Source organism: Typopeltis vanoorti, chromosome 1, assembly GCF_054136105.1.
Source record: "Typopeltis vanoorti isolate ZY-2024b chromosome 1, IOZ_Tvanoo_1.0, whole genome shotgun sequence".
Classification (NCBI taxonomy): Eukaryota; Metazoa; Arthropoda; class Arachnida; order Uropygi; family Thelyphonidae; genus Typopeltis; species Typopeltis vanoorti.
In genome coordinates, this window is record NC_143549.1 from 131431673 (window position 1) to 131451723 (window position 20051).

Genomic DNA, 20051 nt, shown 5'->3' on the forward strand with positions numbered 1-20051 from the left:
AGAAAGACATAATTGTACATGAATTGGCCAAGGTGCCATACGTCACTTCCTTTTACTTCCTTTCCAAGCCCTTTATTATATCTTCCTCTGTATAAGGACCAAACTTAGGATCACATTTCAAGATAACTGTCTTTGACCAGTCCATTTCCGAGGATAGGTTTAATGACTTTAAAAGGTCTAAATTACTAATTACAGAATTCACCGACTCCGTTTCACTAACCGGTAATAACTTCTCTTCGCCATTACTGTTGGTTGACTTGGCTGGTTTAACATTATCCTTTTCCATTTTCTTGTTTTCTGAATTTAACGATAAATGAGATTCAAAGTTAGTTACTTACCACGGAGCCTGTGGATGTGGCGTTTGCCGACCACGGCGCTTGGCCGCATGAAGGAAGACTTGGTTTCGAGTCTAGTCAGCGACTAGAGGAAATTTTTAAGCCTTTTTTCTAAGCCTTTTTTCGACCGGTTCCCGAGTTAGTCGATCTCTGGCACGGCCAAGCAGGTTTTTCCTCCCGGAAACTCGGGTTTTTCGTCCTGTAAACTCAAGAAAATCGACCGTAGAACCCACATTATTTCAGACATTAAATATATTGTGTTAGGGTTAGGGACCACGAGATGGCGGCACATTTGAGCCGTCTCTCTTCACTGAGTACCGCTTAATTAGTGATAGCCTTACTTTAGTTAAACTGACCTTCTCTATTGATTACGAATGAACCAGTGACGAACTTGCATCGTCACCGATCAGATTTAATGACAAAGAATGTGCCATGACACATTTAAAATCGCAGAGCGCGGCGGGCTACTTCTCTGAGCTATACCGGCTCTTCCTACAATAAGGTAACATAATATTATCAACTAAAATACCAAAAACAAAATGCATATCTTGTAGGAGCACTAAATCCACACTGCACACAGTATGCCACTGTGCTACACAGGCCTCAATAGTTTTTCTTCAAAATTATAATTTTAAATACTCCCTACTCGTTTGAAATTTTAAAGAACATTGTGCAATTATACATACGTTATCTTCGACAAGTAGTGTATTAACAACTGTGAAAGGCAAGCAATAAATAATGATTGCAAATGTTTCTTCCCACTTCTACACAGCTTTGACAAATCCATCTGTTAACTAAAATCATAAAATATTATAAACAATCACTGTTGCATATTCGTGTGTTCTGAATTCATTAAGGAATATTTATATTAAGGAGTGTAAATACCCACCTAACCATAATCACTGCGCAGGTTAAACGGATTGTTGAAGTGGATTCGGGAACTAATTCAGTAAATAAAAGATGTGGCAAATAATAATATTTACCACATTTTAAAAAGGTCAAAAGATTACAAATGATAGCTTGGGGCCTGAAAAATTGGGGCCCCTTAATTGGCCCCAATTTTTCAGGACCTTCAGCTAGACCCTTGTGTGCCTGTGCATAAGTACATTAAGATGTCTTAAAAATTCATTCATGTATAATATGAGTGAATGTTTAAGACATTACTTCTCCTTAAAAAATATTATGTCATAAAATTTTAATAACTTCTGCCCTCTTATTCTTCCTTTCTATCATTTTAATCCCTGAATAATTTTTTGAGATTCTATCCACTTGTTCAGGAATTTCTTCATGAAGGCTAGTTTATGAATCAGAATGTTCATAAAACCATTTTTGAACCTATTTTGAGATATATTATTATTATTATACATGTATCTCCATTGAGTCAGAAGATATATTGCAGGATACCTAAAACTATTCACATTCTATCATACTTCATATTCAGCTCATTGACAGACAATGCCCTCACAACTGAGTTAGGCAATGCATTTCATTCATTAATGAAGGCTAGTTTGCACTAATTTCCTTGGAAATTAATGCATTTCATTAATTTCCAAGGATGACCTCTTGTTATTCCACCACTACCACACTGTTGAAATATTTCTGCTTCATCAGTCTTATAAAATCCTTTTTGAGCAACTTAAATGTTTCTATCATATCTCCTCTTCTCTGCCTATCAACCATTCTATGTAATCCACAAACTTTCAATCTATCCATGTAGGAAGCATTTCTTATGCCACTCACCAACTTGGTCACTTGCCTCTGAATCTTTTTGTATTACTTCATCTCCAAGGAATAAAGGCGATGACCTGAACACAGTAATCCAAATGTGGAACGGGCGCGTTATAAAGAGGAATAATAACTTCATTATCTCTTTATACATGAGTATGTTCTTCAATAACTAAGTAATCTATGAACTATCTTGGAAACTTTAGCAATATATACCCTCTGAACTTCAACTCTCTATCCACTAGCACCCCTGGCCTCATCAGTGTCTTGGAGTGCAGTTCCATCAATGTGGTACACAGCTTGCTATCTTTTTATCTCAAAATTTAACTTTACGCTCTTCCACATTGAACTGATATTCATTTTCTTTTGCCCATCTTGCCAACTTATTTTAATCATTCGTTGATACCTAGATTCTGTGCTCTGTCATTGTTTTCCTCTGCGACTCTAAATGTTTATGAACTCTCATCAAAACTTCATGTACAAACTATTCTTTGCATATGTTTGGGTAAAGTATTAAAACAAGCATATTATTTCTTTTGTAGTATAATGCACTCTCTAACCAAGAGGAAAAAATCAGCAAAAAACTTGCTTGCTATTTAAAGTTGGTGTGTGTGCACCAGATAGAAGTAATTGATAGAAAAATATTTTCATTTTAAGATACTAGTTCCAATAAACATATTTTACTTCGTCAAAGGAAACAGTGAAGAAATAAACAGTTAAGTTACAATCAGGAAAAATTGAAAAGAAGCGGTTTTAAGATGTCTTTGTTTTACATAGAATACAAGCACTTCAGCAACAGACCATTCCGAAGTAGTCAAAAACAGAAATACATTTAACAGAGGAAGTGCTGGAATTTGCGAAGTCAATGCCATGAACACTTTAATAAAAAAAAAAAAAAATCAGCTAACGCTTTTTTGTTCCCGTATAGGGATTAGACGAGGCCGTTTTTCAGCCTTATCTGAATGGGCAGTTCAATCTCCACTGGTAGCCACTCAAAGATAACTGGCCTAAGGCTATCACTAAATAATCGGCACGCAGTGAAGAAAGCGGCTAGTAAGTGCCGCCATCTGGTGGTCTCTAACCCTAACACAATATTTTTAATGTCTGAAAATAGTTTGGATTCGACGGCCGATTTTCTTGGCCCGAGTTTCCGGGAGAAAAATCCCGCTAGCCCGTGCGAGAGATCGACTAACTCTGGAACCGGTCGAGAGAAGGCTTAGAAAAAGTTCCTCTAGTCGGTGACTAGACTCGAACGCCTTTCGTCGTGCGGTGAAGCGCTGTAGAGTGCAAACGCCACTTCTACTTATATTTTATTTACACTAAACCTTCTAAGTACATTCAAAATAAATATATGTACAACTATTTATAATATATATACACATGTACATAGAATGCTTATTCTATTGGGCATTTTGATTTGCATCTTAGCAATATGTATATTTTTACAATTTATTCTTCCGTATTTTTTAACATCATAATCTGCTCAGTGTCAGCTTCTTCCTAAACTCCTTTTAACATGAGCTGAGCAGTATTTTTTTCTTTTAATATAACATATATGTTTTGTATCCATTCAATTTATGAATTTAAGTTAACAGTCACATATCTATTTTCATAAATCATATTTCCTTCTATTATATGATATTCATATATTTTGTTGTATATTTCCACTTACACATGGGATTCGATCTATGCTAGTATCTCTTGTTAGGAGACACTTAAAAAACAAGCCTATGTAAGGTTTGTTTTAACATATATTCGGATTTTACATTGTGAATTAATCTGACAACTGAATTCGCCACTTCTACTGAGCTACACAGCTCTCTGAACACTTTATTTTCTCTACAAAATAATCCTGTTTGGGATATTATTGATCAATTACTTATGTGTACATGTACAAACTTAGTGAAAGTCATTCAGTTAACATTTTTTATACATTCTGTTAAGTATTTTTTACCGGAATTCTACATGCACTTGGTTGTTTTCGAACTATTATCCATCAATACCATGGGGGATCAGCAAGTTTCGAAATAGTAAACTCGTTGACAGTAGATTTGAAAGCATCTGTCATAAGTTAGGAAAGTAATGTCAATTAGATTCGTTTTTAAGTAATAAATTTGAAACATGGAAAGAAATTTATTCAGTAAATCTTTTAATTTCTCTCCTGTATTGTGAAGATCTCCTAATGTTAAATTGGTTTTATAGTATTCATCTTTGGCTACACCACGGCGCTTCTCTACAAATATTGGACGAGAGATGTTATTTACACTAGTGCTTGTAGTGTGTGGCTGAGTTATATGAGAGTATGGCATCTCTTATTTGTTCTAGATATCTAATCAGTGTTTCTCTGCACAATGCTCCTTGGCAGATTTCTGTAAGTAAATAGCATGTGTGGATAATGCTGTTTTTGTGAAAGAAAAAGAATGCTGAGAATTTTTGCTGATGTTTTATTGAATGAAAATAAAATCTGAATTCCACAGAAGTAAAGTGTTTAAGTAGGAAAAGTATAGGCAGTTGTGGTTAACTTAATAAGAAAGATTAATTTTTATTTAATCTTCCGGAATTCGAAGAGCGTTATGACTTGCCGACTCCAGCACTATCATTCAGGTTATTTGGTTTTGTGTAGGTCTAGTTAAGAAAAGCGATATGTTTATTTTGTGTGTGAAGTTGATTTTAATGCACGCATCTTTTACAAAGTTTACCAACGTCATTTCTTTCTCTTGTAAGTAATGCGCAATATGGGACTAGAATTTTTGAAAGTATTTTCGAAAAATTCTAGTTCCATATTATGACGTATAGCTCTTAAAGAGATCATGGTATGGGTTTGTCGATATGATTTTTATGTCCTTGCGGAAATGCCTGCAATACACAAGTGAACAGCAAAAAAATTTAATACCTTCTCTGCCAGAATGCTAATAATAGTTCTGCAGAGAGAAAAGTGAAAATTTATAGCAATAATCATGTAACGGATAGATTTTCACGATGGTAGAACAGAGGAAAGGACATTATCCAGGCCATGGTCTTCCATGGAGGGTGTAATAATAATATCTGAAAAAGAACATGAAAAATATATGAAAAATAAGGGCAGTTAGAATGCAAAATATACTTCCACTGTCACAATTATATAGGACCAGCAGACCATATCTCAGACATACCTAAGAGAATAAAATGCAGGGTGATAATGATAAAAAAATAATTGCAGCCAGTTTAAAGATGTTACATTGAAGTTTTTGCATCTGCTCTCAAAAGCTATCCAAACCTTAATAAATGTGGATGCAGCATATGTGTTTCACTAGGTTGACATTCTTTATGTTACATGTATGCAAAAAAAAGTCTTTCATTTTATTTGATGGCTGGGTAAAAAGACAAAAATATTATTCTCAACAGATCTCCATGGAGTCAAGAGACTCATTGTGAGAGGTCCCACTCCTGCATGCACACCTCATTGTACCTTGACTTAAATGCATTCACTGTCCCTGCACTCACCACACTCTTAGGCAGTACATTCCAATACATTCTAATCAACCATTCTCCATGCAAAAGTTCTACTCCCCCCCCTTTGTTCACCCATCTTGTATAGCTTCCAGAAATGGCCTCTTGTTCTCCCCGTCTCCATATATATTTTATGAAAAATAACATCCACGCTAATCTGGTATTTATCCCTTACCAATTTATACATATTGCTCATCTCTCTCTCTACCCCCTCCCCCATCTATCCACTAGGATAATTTGCATTCTCTCCAGATACCAACTTCATCAATATTCTCTGGATCCTCTTCAACATCTCATCATTTTGAAAACCTGGCAACCAAATCTGTGCTCAGTAATTTGTATGTAGCCTGATCAAAGTCTTGTTCAATTTAATCAGAACATCCTTACTTCTGCATGTAAGTGTTCTCTGCATCATTCCCATAATCCACTGTTGTCCTCACAATTTTAGCAAAATGTCTACGTCCCATTTCAAGTCATCATTTCAAGTCCACCACAACCCCCAAATCCTTCAACTCCTCCAAAATATCCCCACCAATCCTATACTCTGCATCCCGTCTTTGTTTCCCAAATTTAAAAATTGTACACTTTGTAACATTCTATACGAATTAAACAACAATAACTCCAAAACAGACCCTTGCCACTAGTGACTTTCCTCTTCTAGGATATCACTCTCCTATACACAACCTGCTGATACCTATCAGACAGCCAATTTCCAGTCCAACACCAATCTACTATCCAACCCCATCTGTTCCAGTTTAAGTACTAGTTTGTCATGTGGTAATATATCGAAAGCTTTTGCAAAATCTAAATACCCTCCTCCCCTTGTGCGATGTCTTTGTCACTTAGTTATAATAAGTAAGCAAATTGTTAAAATACATCTTCCTTTAGCAAATCCATGCTGTCCATTAAAGAGAATTCTATTGGTATCCACCCAATTCTGAATCTGTGTCCTCACTAGCTTCTCCAACACCTTGACCACAACTCCAGACAAGCAGATTGGCCTATAATTTGAAGCCTTAGTCTTATCACCTCCTTTATGACATGGAACAATTTTGTCATCTTTCCATTCCTTTGGAACCTGGGCTAATATAAGACTCTTGTTGAAAATGTACATTAAAGGTGTTAACTCCCTGGAACATTCCCTTAAGACATGCGGTAATATACCATCAAGTCCCATGGCCTTGTTGACATTTTTGTGCCACCCCCCCTTACAATACCTTTTTCTTCCAGATTGCATACTTCATCTCTCCAGTCATCCGTTTTGCACCTATGTTATTTAATCTCTTGACCTTTGGAATACACTCTGTCAGATAATTCCTGAGTAGAGATTAAGTAACATTGATTTCCTTCCCATGCAATTCCTCATTCCATGATATCGTTACAAGCTGCCTCCTGAGTTTGCCAATAATCATCTGCTTTATAGTTTCACATATAGCTTATACATAAGTCCTGATATGGCTGGCATCCATCCAAGTGATGTGACACACCATCACTTTTGACACACAGTCAAATGGTGTCACATCCACTGGTGTGATACCTTTTGATTACTTACACATGGAGGTATGACTTCTGCATTACTTCAACCTTGGTATCACTTCTGGGTCTGGCTCCACCGAAGAGACCTCAGTAAACATTGAAATTGATCTAGGTAGTGGCTCTTCCCGTAATACATAGCATTATACATGTCTGTAAGGATATGTGCATTGCATTATGGGATACTAAGACAACTGATGTGAAGTTATTGGCGTCTATATACAAGTAACCTGTTTGTGAAGTGATTCACGTGCAAACTTTATTTGCTTACACTTGCATAAAGGATTAAACCAAGAATATAATTTCTTGGCATCTTTAATTTATAGTATAACCAAGTGAAAAACTTTCAACATCTATCTGTGCACAGTAGTTCAAGTGAGGGGCTTATCAAGTCTTGTAAAGAGGCAGAATGACTTTTCTTTACATGTCAAGTTTCACTGCAATTATTTTCTGAGTTGCATTTGTAGTCTTTGCTATATGGTCCTTGACGTCAGAGTGCATGAATTTTTGTTAACATTGAACTGACAGTCATTTTTGCAAGCTCACAGTTCTACTATTTCAATCGTTTTGCAAGTTCTGCATATCATCCATGTTAGTGATTACTCCATCTATCATTGTATCATCAACAAACGACTGTCTTCACCTGTCATATCCTTCCTGAAGTCATTGATGTATACTTAAATAAGAACTGATCCTTGAACCAAGGACTGATCCTTGTGGTACACTACTGATTCTTGCAGACTCGCCCTCATATACTGCTTTTTGATAACTCTCTGTCAGCCATCCTCTTATCTCCACTAATATTTTATAATCATTCCATATTATCCAATTTATCCAACATTCTTCCATGCTGTATTCTGTCAAAAGCCTTAGCAAAGTTGAAAATTATCATGATGTATCCATTCTCTTTGCCTAACTCAATGGTAACATTATTATAGAATGTGAGCAAGTTGCTCAAGTTCACCACTGGATTTTTGTATTTAATCAAATGAGAGGATGAATTGGGTTAGAGGCATTGTTTGTTTATTTTGATATTCCTGGATGATTTTGAGATATCTGATATCACCGGTGAACACTGCAAGCACACAACTTCTGCCACAACTCTTATATATAAGTGTGTGTTTATGTACAATTAATTAGTCAAAAATACTTATCTGATCTGGGAGCCTTCTTTTCACAAACCTTCCATCGAAACACCACCTGGCAATCAGCCAAGGGAGATGTGCTATTTCCTTTGCACATTCTCGTAATACATGGGCTGATACATTATCTGATCCTGTGACTGTGTTTCTGTTAAGGTTCTTCAATATTATGAGCAACTCCATTTCATCTACCTCTATTCTCACATTAGTCAACATGACATAAGACCATGCAATATCTCCTGGATGATTATTCTCTTGCAAAGTGATCGCTCCATTGCTCAACCATTTTATTTGCTTCTGTTGCCTCCCTATCATCAGCACTTGTTAAAGCTATTCTTTTTAACTGACTGTTTAGACTTACATGCTGGGGTTTAATGGAATAAATACAGCACATATAAATAATTAAATAATGTTTATAATCATTCCCATATTTCATCTGAGACATCGTCAGGGAAACAATATTAAAATTGCAAAAATACACACAAATTTGCACAAACACTAAGCGTAAATGATTAAACCGAAAGCCTAAGGTCCTATGAGGGAGTACCCTCTATGGGTGCTGTCAGCTAGCCTTAGCTGTGTTGGGTGGGAAACCTAAAAATTAGTTTCCCAAAATCTTGGAAAACTCATCCCTCTCAACACGTTGACTATGGTAATGCTATCATTGTTTCTTATATCCAAGGCACCTCGGAAAAAAATAGCCAGAATTCTAAAAAAGCATAATCTCTGCACCTTAGATTATCTCTACTTACACATTCTTGAATGTTAACATCATATTCCTTTCTAATATCTTTATTTTTAATATGATTTTGCCATTGTTGCCATCAGTTCACTCTCCTAAGTTTTCTTAGAACCCTCGTATCTGTCGCATCTAGTCTTTGATCAGGTGCTTTATTTCTAACCTAACTCTCAGATCCATAACTTAAAACTAGTTTGAACACTGTGTACTATTTTGGTATTTTGGCTAATTTCTCTCTTATTCAGCATAAATTTAGTTAGCTGGCTATCCACCACACCAGCTTTGCTTATTCTGTTGTCTGTTTCCAGATTTAAGTTGCCATTTTCACTAAAAACTGCCTAAATAACTGAAATATTTTACTTATTCTATAGGATCTCCATTCTGAATGCAGCTGAAGTTGGCTACATTATTGTTATTATTAAGAGAGACCTCTGGGGGTCAGGGACTCATCAAGGAAGACCAAATACCACACACACACCAGCTATCATCATTATTCTTGAATTCATTCATACTGCTTGCACTCACAACATCCAATGGCAATCCATTCCAATCACGCACCACCCTATGAAAGAAAAATCTAGCCCTCACCCCTTCTTAGCAGAATTCATTCTCAGCTTCCAAGGATGCCCTTTTGTCCTTTCCCCACCCTCCATCAATTGAAATCCTGTATGACCCTTTCAGAAGTTGGTAAGTCTCAGTCATATCACTCCCTCTTTCTCTTGTTTGCTAGTGTCTGTAGTCTACAAATTCTCAATCTGTCTTCATAATCAGTATTCCATAATCCTGATATAATTTTTAACACTCTCCTTTGCACTCTCTCCAATATATCAGAATTACAATAGAAACTAGGAGACCAGACCTGCACACAATAGTCCAAGTGAGGTCTTATCAAGGCCTTGTAAAGAAGTAAAATGACATCCTTATCTTTACATGTGAATGTTCATTTCAGCATTGTAATTATCTTTTGAGTTGTATTTGCATTCTTTGCTACATGGTCCCTGAATTTCAACTTCTTATCTATTAACATCCAAGATCCCTAGCCTCATCAGTTTCACAAGCATAATCCCACCAATATAATATGACATTGGATATCTAATCACGTCTAAGTGAATGACTTTACATTTACTGACATTGAACTAACATCCATTTTCCCATGCCCACAATTCCAGCCTATTCAAATTATTCTGCAAGTGCTGCATATCAACAGCATTCCTGATTACCTACCTATCATTGCATCATCAGCAAATAGCTGTATGTTGCTTGTCAAATCCTTCCCAATATCATTAATGTATAGATTGAATAACAGTGGACCAAGCCCTGATCCTTATGGTACACCACTGGTTACCTTAAATCTGCAGACTCACATCTCCTATATACATTGGTGCCTTGCAATTTGACACTAATCCATCGCCAAACTAATGTCGAATTGCGGGACAATGTTTCCCATATAAGTCTATGGAAAATAGATTAATTCGTTGTCACGCCCCCATCCCACTCTCCCTAATGGGGGAGTGGGAGAGAAATGCACCATATTCTTTACTTTAATTTACTTTACGTATTTTACTATTGTATAACACACTAAATTACAAAATACTCTATTGTATTACACAATATATACAATCTATTGAGCCTTAGATGTTGGAAGGGAGTCTTCTTTATCCTGTTCTACCTCTTCTTGTCTCCTCTTTGCTTGAACAGAGATGAGGAACTAATCAAGGGTGGACCTCTTTTTCAAGATGGTTTTGAAGTGATGCATGATGGTGTTGTTGAACAAGTCTGTCATTCTACTCACATCAGCAGTGTTGGGGTGCCATTCCAAACAAACAGACTGCACCTTCTCCCAATGGAATAAAACTTCTTTAATGGCAGCTGTTGACATCGGCCCTTTTTCCCTGCCATCCTCCTCTTCAGGTGAAATTCATCTTTCTCTCTCCTTTGTTCGCTGAGTGCTCCGAGTTCTTCCACAGCAGTTCATCATCATGATCCTCCACAAGCTCTTCTACATCAGCCTCATCAACCTCTTTTATGTCGAGATTCCCTACCATCAAAATGATCTCTCGCCTGGCTGCAGCTGCTTGGTCTACACTGTTGTCATCCTGAGAAAAATTAGGATAAGTTTCTTCCACGATGCTCGAAGGTTTCTCTGTGTCAGTCTATCCCAGGCAGTTTTAATAAAGGAAATAGCGTGGAGAATGTTGAACTCGGTCTTCCAGAAGTCCTTCAGTTTGTCAGAAGAGTGAATCACGTCAAAAAGCCATTATAATAAACTTTACACACACAATCACTTCTTGATCCATGGGTTGGATCAGTGACGTCTCGTTTGGAGGCAAGAACTGGACTTTGAAGTCAAAGTCAATTTCAAGAATGTCCTGTAAGTCTTAAGGGTGGGCACTAGCATTGTCAAGGATCAGCAATGCTTTCAAAGGCAAATTGTTGTCAATGAGGAACTTCTTCATGCTCGGGGCAAACACCTCAAAAATTCAATCTTTGAAAACTTATTGGTCTACCCAGCTTTTGCATTGTATTTCCACATCACTGGCAGTTTGGATTTAATGATTTTCTTCCAAGCACCAAGGATTTTCTGAGTGGTAGACCAAAAGTGGCTTTAAAGTCTACGCTTGCATTTGCTAATAATAACATGGTAAGCCTATCTTTCATAGGTTTATATTATTATTATTATTATTATTGTTCCGGGAAACTCCAAGGAGTCGACAGACTCATCGAGGGAGGCCCTAACATCATGTCTGGAACAACTATTCAACATTCACACAGTATCTATCATATCTTGCCTTGAACTCATTCACGGTCGTAGCACCCACAACAGACTCTGGAAGCTTATTCCACTCATTCACCACTCTCCAAGTAAAAAGCCTAGCTCTAACACCCTTGTCAACCATGCTCTTGCCCAGCTTCCATGCATGGCCCCTAGTCCTCCCACCACCAGTCATATTTTCAAAAATATCTTCTGGATCAATCTTATAAAAACCCTTCAGTAATTTGAATGTCTCAATCATATCACCCCTCCTTCGCCTATCGTCCAATTTCTGCAACCCACAAATCTTCAACCTGTTCTCATACGGTTCATTCCACAGACCTGCTATAATCTTGGTCACTTGTCTCTGGACCCTCTCCACTTCCTCCCCATCACGAAGAAACCCTGGTGCCCATAACTGGGCACAGAAGTCCAGATGGGGGTCTTATCAAGGCTCGATACAGAGGAACAACAACTTGTTTGTCTCTGCATGTTAAAGTATTTTTCAGAAGCCAAGTGATTTGGTGAGCTGTTTTAGTTACTTTTGCAATGTGCCCCCTAAACTTCAACTCCCTATCCACCAGCACTCCCAAATCCCTGGCCTCATTAATCTCCTGGAGTACGGTTCCACCAATGCAGTATACTGCTGCTATTCTTTTCACCCCAAAGTGCATAACCTTACACTTTGCCACATTAAACTGACATCCAATTTTCCTAGCCCAGTCCTCCAAACTATTCAAATCATCCTGTAAAATTTTGACATTCTGTGCACTCACAATTGCTTTACCCAACTTTGCATCATCAGCAAACAAGTGAACACTTCCTCTCAAATCCTTTCCAATATCATTGATGAACAAATTGAAAAGCAGTGGTCCAAGAACAGAGCCCTGCGGCACTCCACTAGCCACAAGACGTCTTTTTGACTCCACTCCTGAATAAACCACTCTCTGGTATCTCTCCTTCAACCACCCTCCTATCCATCTCACGAAACCTATATCCATCGCCATCTGCTCCAGTTTACTGATTAGGGTTCCATGTGGTATCCTATCAAAGGCCTTGGCAAGGTCCAGTATTATCACTGTAAACCCACTACCCCTATCCAGTTCAGCCGTCACTGTGTTATAAAACGTGAGCAAGTTACTGAGGCATGATCTACCCTTCACAAAACCATGTTGTCCCCCATACAATATCCCATTTTCATCTATCCAATCCTGTATTCTTTTCTTGACTAATTTCTCCAAGACCTTGACAATGATTCCTGATATGCTAATCGGTCGGTAATTTACAACAGCAGTCTTGGAACCACCTTTATGCAGTGGAACTATTTTCCCCTCCTTCCACCCGCTTGGGACTAACCCAGACCCGAGACTCAAATTAAACAAAATGGTCAAGGGTACTGACAATTCTTTAGCTGCTTCTCGTACTACACGAGCTGGTATACCATCCAATCCCACAGATGTATTGACATTGAGGTTATGCAATAGACTACTCACCTCCTCTTCATTCACCACAATTCCGGTATTATCTACTGGTTTATTCGTTTCTGCAATGTCACCACCTGGGAGCCTCTGGGAGTATTCTGGGAGCTTCACTTCTTCTTTTTGCGTGATGTAAGTTCGATTTGGCAAGCACTTCCAAATAACCCAGTTTCATCCTTGTTAAAAATTTTCTGTAGCAGGTAGCCTTCCTTCCTGATTTTTTTTCAAATTTTTTGCAAACTTTTCTGCAGCCTCTTTATCTGCACCAGCAGCCTGTTCTACCTTGGATTCTGTGAAACCAGCCTCGACTTGCTTTGAATTCCTCGGTTTGATCTGAGGTACATCCTGTAGTTTTCTTCTGCAATTCTTCAAAAATTAACCTAGCCTTCTCACTGATTATTGTCTGAGTTACTGGATCTCCCATCATCAGTCTTTCTCTAATCCAGGTGATAAGCAGCTTTTCCATTCCTTCGTTGATTGAAGATCTATTCTTGTCAGAAATCTTCATTGTACCAGCAGACACCCTAGCACCCATAATCTTCTCTCTCTCTCTGTTGCCAAAAAGTTGCCACAGTTGACCTAGGAACGCCACTCTTGAACTACATCTGTAATTGTTCTACCTTTCTGCACTTTATCTACAGTTTCTTTCTTTTTCTCTATGCTGAACCAGTGTGCTTCTTTCCTGAATTATTCCTCTGTTTGCTTCTCTTTGGACCCATTCTTAAATTTTACTCAAAAAAATAACTGTTGATGCACAAAATTTTTACTTTCTGAAATATGCAGAATTAAAAATGAGCACAAACAACATGAGCAAACATATCTGTAATCCTGCCATCTGTATTCTTTCATATTCATTCTTTCTTTTACTTGCAGCATATCGATAGAATTCTTGTGGGTTTTCTTTAGCATGCAGAGCCATTTTCTTTTCATACTCGGATTATGCTTTTCATACACCAACGCAGCCCAACAAGAAATGACAAATAACAAATGATATTGCATAATTCCATGCATGCACATGCGCCGGCCTGTGAAATTCAACTGTTGAATTGTGAGACTGTCGAATTGTGGGATGTCGAATTGCGAGGCACCACTGTACCACTTTTTGATATCTGTCAGTCAGCCATCCTCTTATCCATGCTAATATTCTATAATCTAAACCTATATTCTCCAATTTATGCAACAGTCTACCATGCTGTATTCTGTCAAAAGCCTTAGCAAAATCCAAAAGTGCCATGGTGTATCCATTCCCCTTGTCTAGTTCAACGGTAACGTTAATTATAGAATGTGAGCAAGTTGTTAAAAACATGACCGTCCTTTAGTAAACCCATGTTGCTCATTGCAAAGTAGAGATTCACTGTAAACCCATTTCTGAATGTGAGCCCTGACCAATTTTTCCAAAATCTTTACCACCACTCCTGAGATACTAATTGGTCAATAGTTGATACATTGGTCTTTGCACCACCCTTGTGCAATGGAATTACCATACATTCTTTCCATTCCAGCAGAATCTTTTCTTTTCTGAGACTCATATTAAACAGTCCAGTCAAAGGAATAGCCAGTTCAGCTAAACACTATTTAGCACACGTGCTGATATCCCGTCAGTCCCTATTGCTGAATTCTTATTCAGTTTGTGCAACAGTTCTAATACCTTGTCCTCATACACCTGAGTTTCTTCATCCAGTAAAGAGGAAGCAGTGAGCTCAATGTCGCATACACCAAGTTGATAGCTTTTAACAAAATAGGCACTCCGTTGAACAACCTCTTTTGCATCTGTAATCTTGCCATCTGTATTCTTTCATATTCATTCTTTCTTTTACTTGCAGCATATTGATAGAATTCTTGTGGGTTTTCTTTAGCATGCAGAGCCATTTTCTTTTCATACTCGGACTATGCTTTCCATACAACAGTTGTGACTGTTCTAGCCTGCTCCTTATAATTTTCATAACAGACATCATCCTTATGCACACAGTATTCCTTCTACATTGTCCTTTTCTTACAAATCTCTTGCTTAATAAGATTACACATCAATTTGACTCCTACCCTATTCATTCTTCGAACTCTCGGGACACACTCTGATTTCCCATCATTTATATATTGTTTAAATGCTTCCCATTCAAGTCATCACTATTGATATTCTTCCCAACCGATCTCATTCCACTGAACTTGGTATACTCCTCAGTTGGTCATAATTCCTGCTTTGCAGTTCAGCATATAATCTTTTCTGAATGGAACATTCATAAACTTGCTCACTTCTCAAGTGAGTACTGCATGAACACTGTCACCAACCGGAGGCAGAATAGTTACATCATTAACGGAAATGTCCTCTGACACTATAATTAAATCTAAAACTATTTGACCTCGAGTTCCTTCCATTGCATGCTGCTTGAGAAAGCTGTTCCGCAACAGCCCAATAAATGCATTTTCATTCTTCTCATGAGATTATACTGCTACCCAATTGATATTTGGATAATTAAAGTCTCCCATTATGATTACTCTTTTCACGCTCATCTTGTCTGTTTGGTGATGCATTTCTTCATCACCAGTAACTGATCCACCAGGTCTGTAACAACACCCAACTATGTAATTGATCTTGTTAGATTCCACCTCACACCAGATAGCTTCAAATTCACTACCACATGGAAATACTGTTAGTAGCAGTAGTACTACAATTAGTAGTCTCAACTCTAACTGGATTCAAGTCATCCGATATCATTAGCAGCATGCTCCTCCTCTCCATCCTTCCTAAAAATACTGTACCCTTGACACTCGATACCAGTTAATATGTCTGATTCTGATAGCCAGATCTCACTAATACCTACAATCTGGGGTGACAACATATTGACTAAGGCAAAAAACTCTACCCCTTTGTTTCTGATACTCCTAGCATTCGTGTACAGACATAATAATCTACCTGTTTGTTCTTTTGTATAGTCTTGTCTGTAGTCTGCCTGACACAATTGAACAACTTGTAGATCTCTATTCTTCTCTAGTGCCTTATACATGTAGACATCTTTGCACCCGTTTGATGGGTGAACCAGACAAACACAAAGTTGAAATCATTCTCTCCTCGTCAACATTTCCATGACAAAGCCCATTCCTGTCATTAACACAATTATATAACATTGTCACTCTTACACTCACATTCTCACCATTCCTCCCTTTATAATTTAGTTTCCCTGACTTTCTGTGTTAGTTTTCAAACTAGTTATTAGTTTTTCAAGACTCCTGATACCAAACGTATTCAGGTGTAGGCTATCCCTCTTATACAAATCCAATCTTTCCTGAAACTCACTCCACACTTCCAAAAACTTACATCCATTCCTGCTACACAGCCTACACATCGAATCGTTTGCCATCATAGCCATTCTTCTTAATTCATTTTTATCATATCAAGGTAAAATACTGAAGATTTTCACTTTCTCACTCTTCACTCTCACCTCTTCCAATTACCCTTTCATGTCCTCTCTCATATTGAATTTATTACTGGTTAAGTCTCCTACTACAATTTCAATTTTGTTTACTTTTCTGTTTTTGAATTGCTTCCTTTATATTCTTAATTTTTACCCCAGGAAAACTCGCGAAGTTCTAACTCGCTCATCGGTAGCATGTTTTATTATAGTCACTATACCAAATAACTTTTCTTTTTACTAACAATGCCACTTACCTAATTTCCATTACTTCCTAACTCACTTGATTCTGTGCTTTATTGTTTTTATTTTGCTGCTTAATTTTCATTTTCTCCCTATGCTCATTTAATCACCTCTTGATTTTAACCACCTCTTAATTCCTGCGTCATATTTCTGATGATCTGCTTTTTTTTTGCTATTTTGGAGGTTTATTCATTTTCATTAACCTCCTCCTCCACAACTCCAATAACCTCATTAGTGAGGCTGGCCTTCTTGTTCTCACCTGTGGTGCTCTTTTTATCATTACTTTTCTTGTGCGTTTTTGGTGCCATTTTAAACTTATACTTATTGTTGATATACCTTATAAAAATATGTTATAAAATACTAAAAACACTAAAATCTACACTAATATACTATAAAACACTAAAATCTGCACTAATATACTATAAAACACTAAATTTTGAAGGAAAAAGTACATCCTTGCCTTTTTTGGTTATGGTCTTTTTATTGCTGATTTTCATGCCAAGTTTGTTACAGCTGTTATTCAATTTAATTAGAAAATCTTGGCGACCTGTACTAGAGTGTTTTAGGAGTACATCATTATCTGGATAAAGCAAATAACTAAGTTTGACATGTGTAATTATAATATGGGCTTAATGCCAATGCCACTTTCTTTCATAATGTGAGCCATTAAAGAAGATAAGACTGGCAATAATGTGCATTGCAGTCTTACCCTTGATTTTATATCAAACCAAACCAAACCATCTTCCTGTATTTTGTTTTATCTATCCTCTGCCAACAACTTACATATAGACTTTGTATTGCTCTGTATAATGTGCCATTTACCCATATATAACTGTCGTTTTTTTTTTTTTTTTTTTTTTTTTTTTTTTTTTTAAGCATTTCTCTGGACACTTTGTCATATGCTTTATCCAGATCTAGACTTAAGTACAGATCCTGGTCATATTCCCATGATTTTGCAACTATTTATTCTTCTCCAGGTTTCTCTTCCACAATCTTTCTCAACTTCTTCAAGTGTGCTTGCATATATGTGATGAATAAGAGTGGAGATAACGTACATCGTGTTACCCCTGATTTTACATCAAACCATCTTATCTGGAACACTTAGTAAAGAAATTCCTCTGTAATTCTCACATTCATCTTTCTTCCCTTTTTTCTATAGGTGGGAACTATGAGAGCTCTATTTCATCTGGAATTCCACCTTCTCTCCAGGCCCTTTGAATTATGCACTATATCCACTGCAAAAGTCCAAAACCATTTCTGGTCAAATATCTCCTTCAGCTGCCTTTCAACATTTCAAGTTTTTGATGGCTTTTTCTAAGTCAAGTATTGATGTGTATTCCTTTTTGCATTCCTCTTGAAAATTTTCTATTACTGTTTTGTTTTCAAAGTAATCACTCCATCTAGGACATCCTCATCTTCAGTTTTTATGTCGCCTTTATCATCTTTGATTCCTTTTCAAGTAGTTTTCTCCCTTTTCTGAGCTTTTTCAATAGCCTCCAGGACATTTTGCCACCTTCCTGATATTTATTTTCTATATTTTTATTTGTTTTTTACTTTTATTACTTTTATTTTTGTTATTAATGTAAATGTTATTCAATTTTCATTTGAATAGCAGTGACTCAAGGATTGATTCCTTGGGGTACACTATTGACCACCTTAAATCTTTCAGACTCACATTCCCCATACACCACTTTTTGATCTGTGAATTAACCATCCTCATTATTCAGGCTAATATATTATAATCCAATCCCATATTTCATTGCAAGAGTATAGATTCTCTGTCATCAAGTTTCTGTATGCAATCTTACTAATGTTTCAAGAAATCTTTGTCACTCCAAAGATATTGATAGGTCTGTAGTTTGATACATCAGTCTTTGCATTATCCTTGTGCAGTGGGATTATCATACATTCTTTCCGTCCCCATCTCTGTGGGGAACGTGTTCATGGTGGAGGGGACCTTTTAGTGATGTACTTGCCCTTTTTATTCTTCCTCTTTTATTGTACTTTTCTTCCTATATTCTTTGCTTTATTTCTCCCCAGATGCTATATCATGCTGGTATAGATCTGGGGTATTCCTAATGTTCCACTCCTGAGTGTAGTCATTGTTTGCCAGTCAGTATTATGCTTCCAATCACTATCACTTGGATCCAACACTGTACTTCTGTGTATGTCATGCACTGTGGCTGGTGGACATCCATAAAGGGGGGATCCTGGTAGTTTTAATTACTTTTGCCTCTGCTTTGACAAGACGGATGGCTAATGGACTTGCCTACAGGAGTCAACTATGTTGCAGTCAGTCTCTCAATCCCTTGGTCTGGGGTTGGGACCAAAGCTTGCTGTGCTGCTGGTATAGCATCTGGGGTATTCCTGATGTTTCACTCCTGAGTGTAGTCATTGTTTGCCAGTCAGTAGGCATTGATGTGTGGCTCTGTGGTGGAGGGGGGGGGGGAGAGTGTTCTGGCACCAAACAAAAAAAACTCCTTGAGCATGAATTCTTCATCCTCAAAGTCCCAACCTAACAAAGTCCCAACCATAAATACATCATTTGATAACAGAAGTAAGAAACAAAAGATGTAATACCAGTATAAATGTACTGGTATTACATTTATTATGATAAGAATCAGTGTTTCTTATCATCCATGTGACAGGTGAAAAGCCAATAGGGAATAAAGGGAATTTTGAATAAAGAAGGGTAACCTTCTTTATTCAAAAGAGTTTAGGACTGGCAAGATCTCCCAAAACAGTTTTAGAAAATAAAACGAAAAACTATGTTCTGGTGATATCCTTGTGGAAACATATCAGCAACAAGCAACATTCTGAAAAACTGCTGAGAGATGTCAGAAACATGGACATGCCAAAACTACCTACCGTTGCTCTCTGCCCAATGTGGCCGTAAAGAGCATAATAACAAATTTTGCTCTGCAAAAAAAAAAAAGCTAATTGTGTTAGCTGTCAGGGAAATCATCCAGCTTGCTTGCATGTCAGAAGTGGAGAGATGAAAACGAAATACAAAGGATTAAAACAGAACAAAATATCACATAAGGATGCAAAAAGGAGGTTAACCATCACCACACCTGTCCTAAGATCCTCTTATGCTGAGAAGATGGCAGTTAGAAAATGTCAACAGTATCTCAAACTCATGTCTTTTCCACCATCTGATAATTTCATCATACCTGAACTTTGTTATGAGTGCTTCTCTGTTGATCAC

General features: G+C 37.3%; 1 protein-coding gene across 2 annotated transcripts in view; it reads left to right on the forward strand.

The window, feature by feature from the left end:
• Positions 1–4303: 4303 nt before the first annotated feature.
• Positions 4304–20051, forward strand: part of LOC150110431 (succinate dehydrogenase [ubiquinone] iron-sulfur subunit, mitochondrial-like) — a 163487-nt gene continuing 147739 nt past the window's right edge. Inside the window, exon 1 of one of the 2 annotated variants that reach the window (XM_090393764.1) lies at positions 4304–4431. In XM_090393764.1, coding sequence (XP_090249890.1) covers positions 4363–4431 — 69 coding nt within the window. In that variant the 5' untranslated portion in view covers positions 4304–4362. Of the gene's footprint in view, positions 4432–4618; positions 4665–20051 lie in introns of those variants that run through there. The other variant, XM_090393756.1, reaches the window with a different exon arrangement.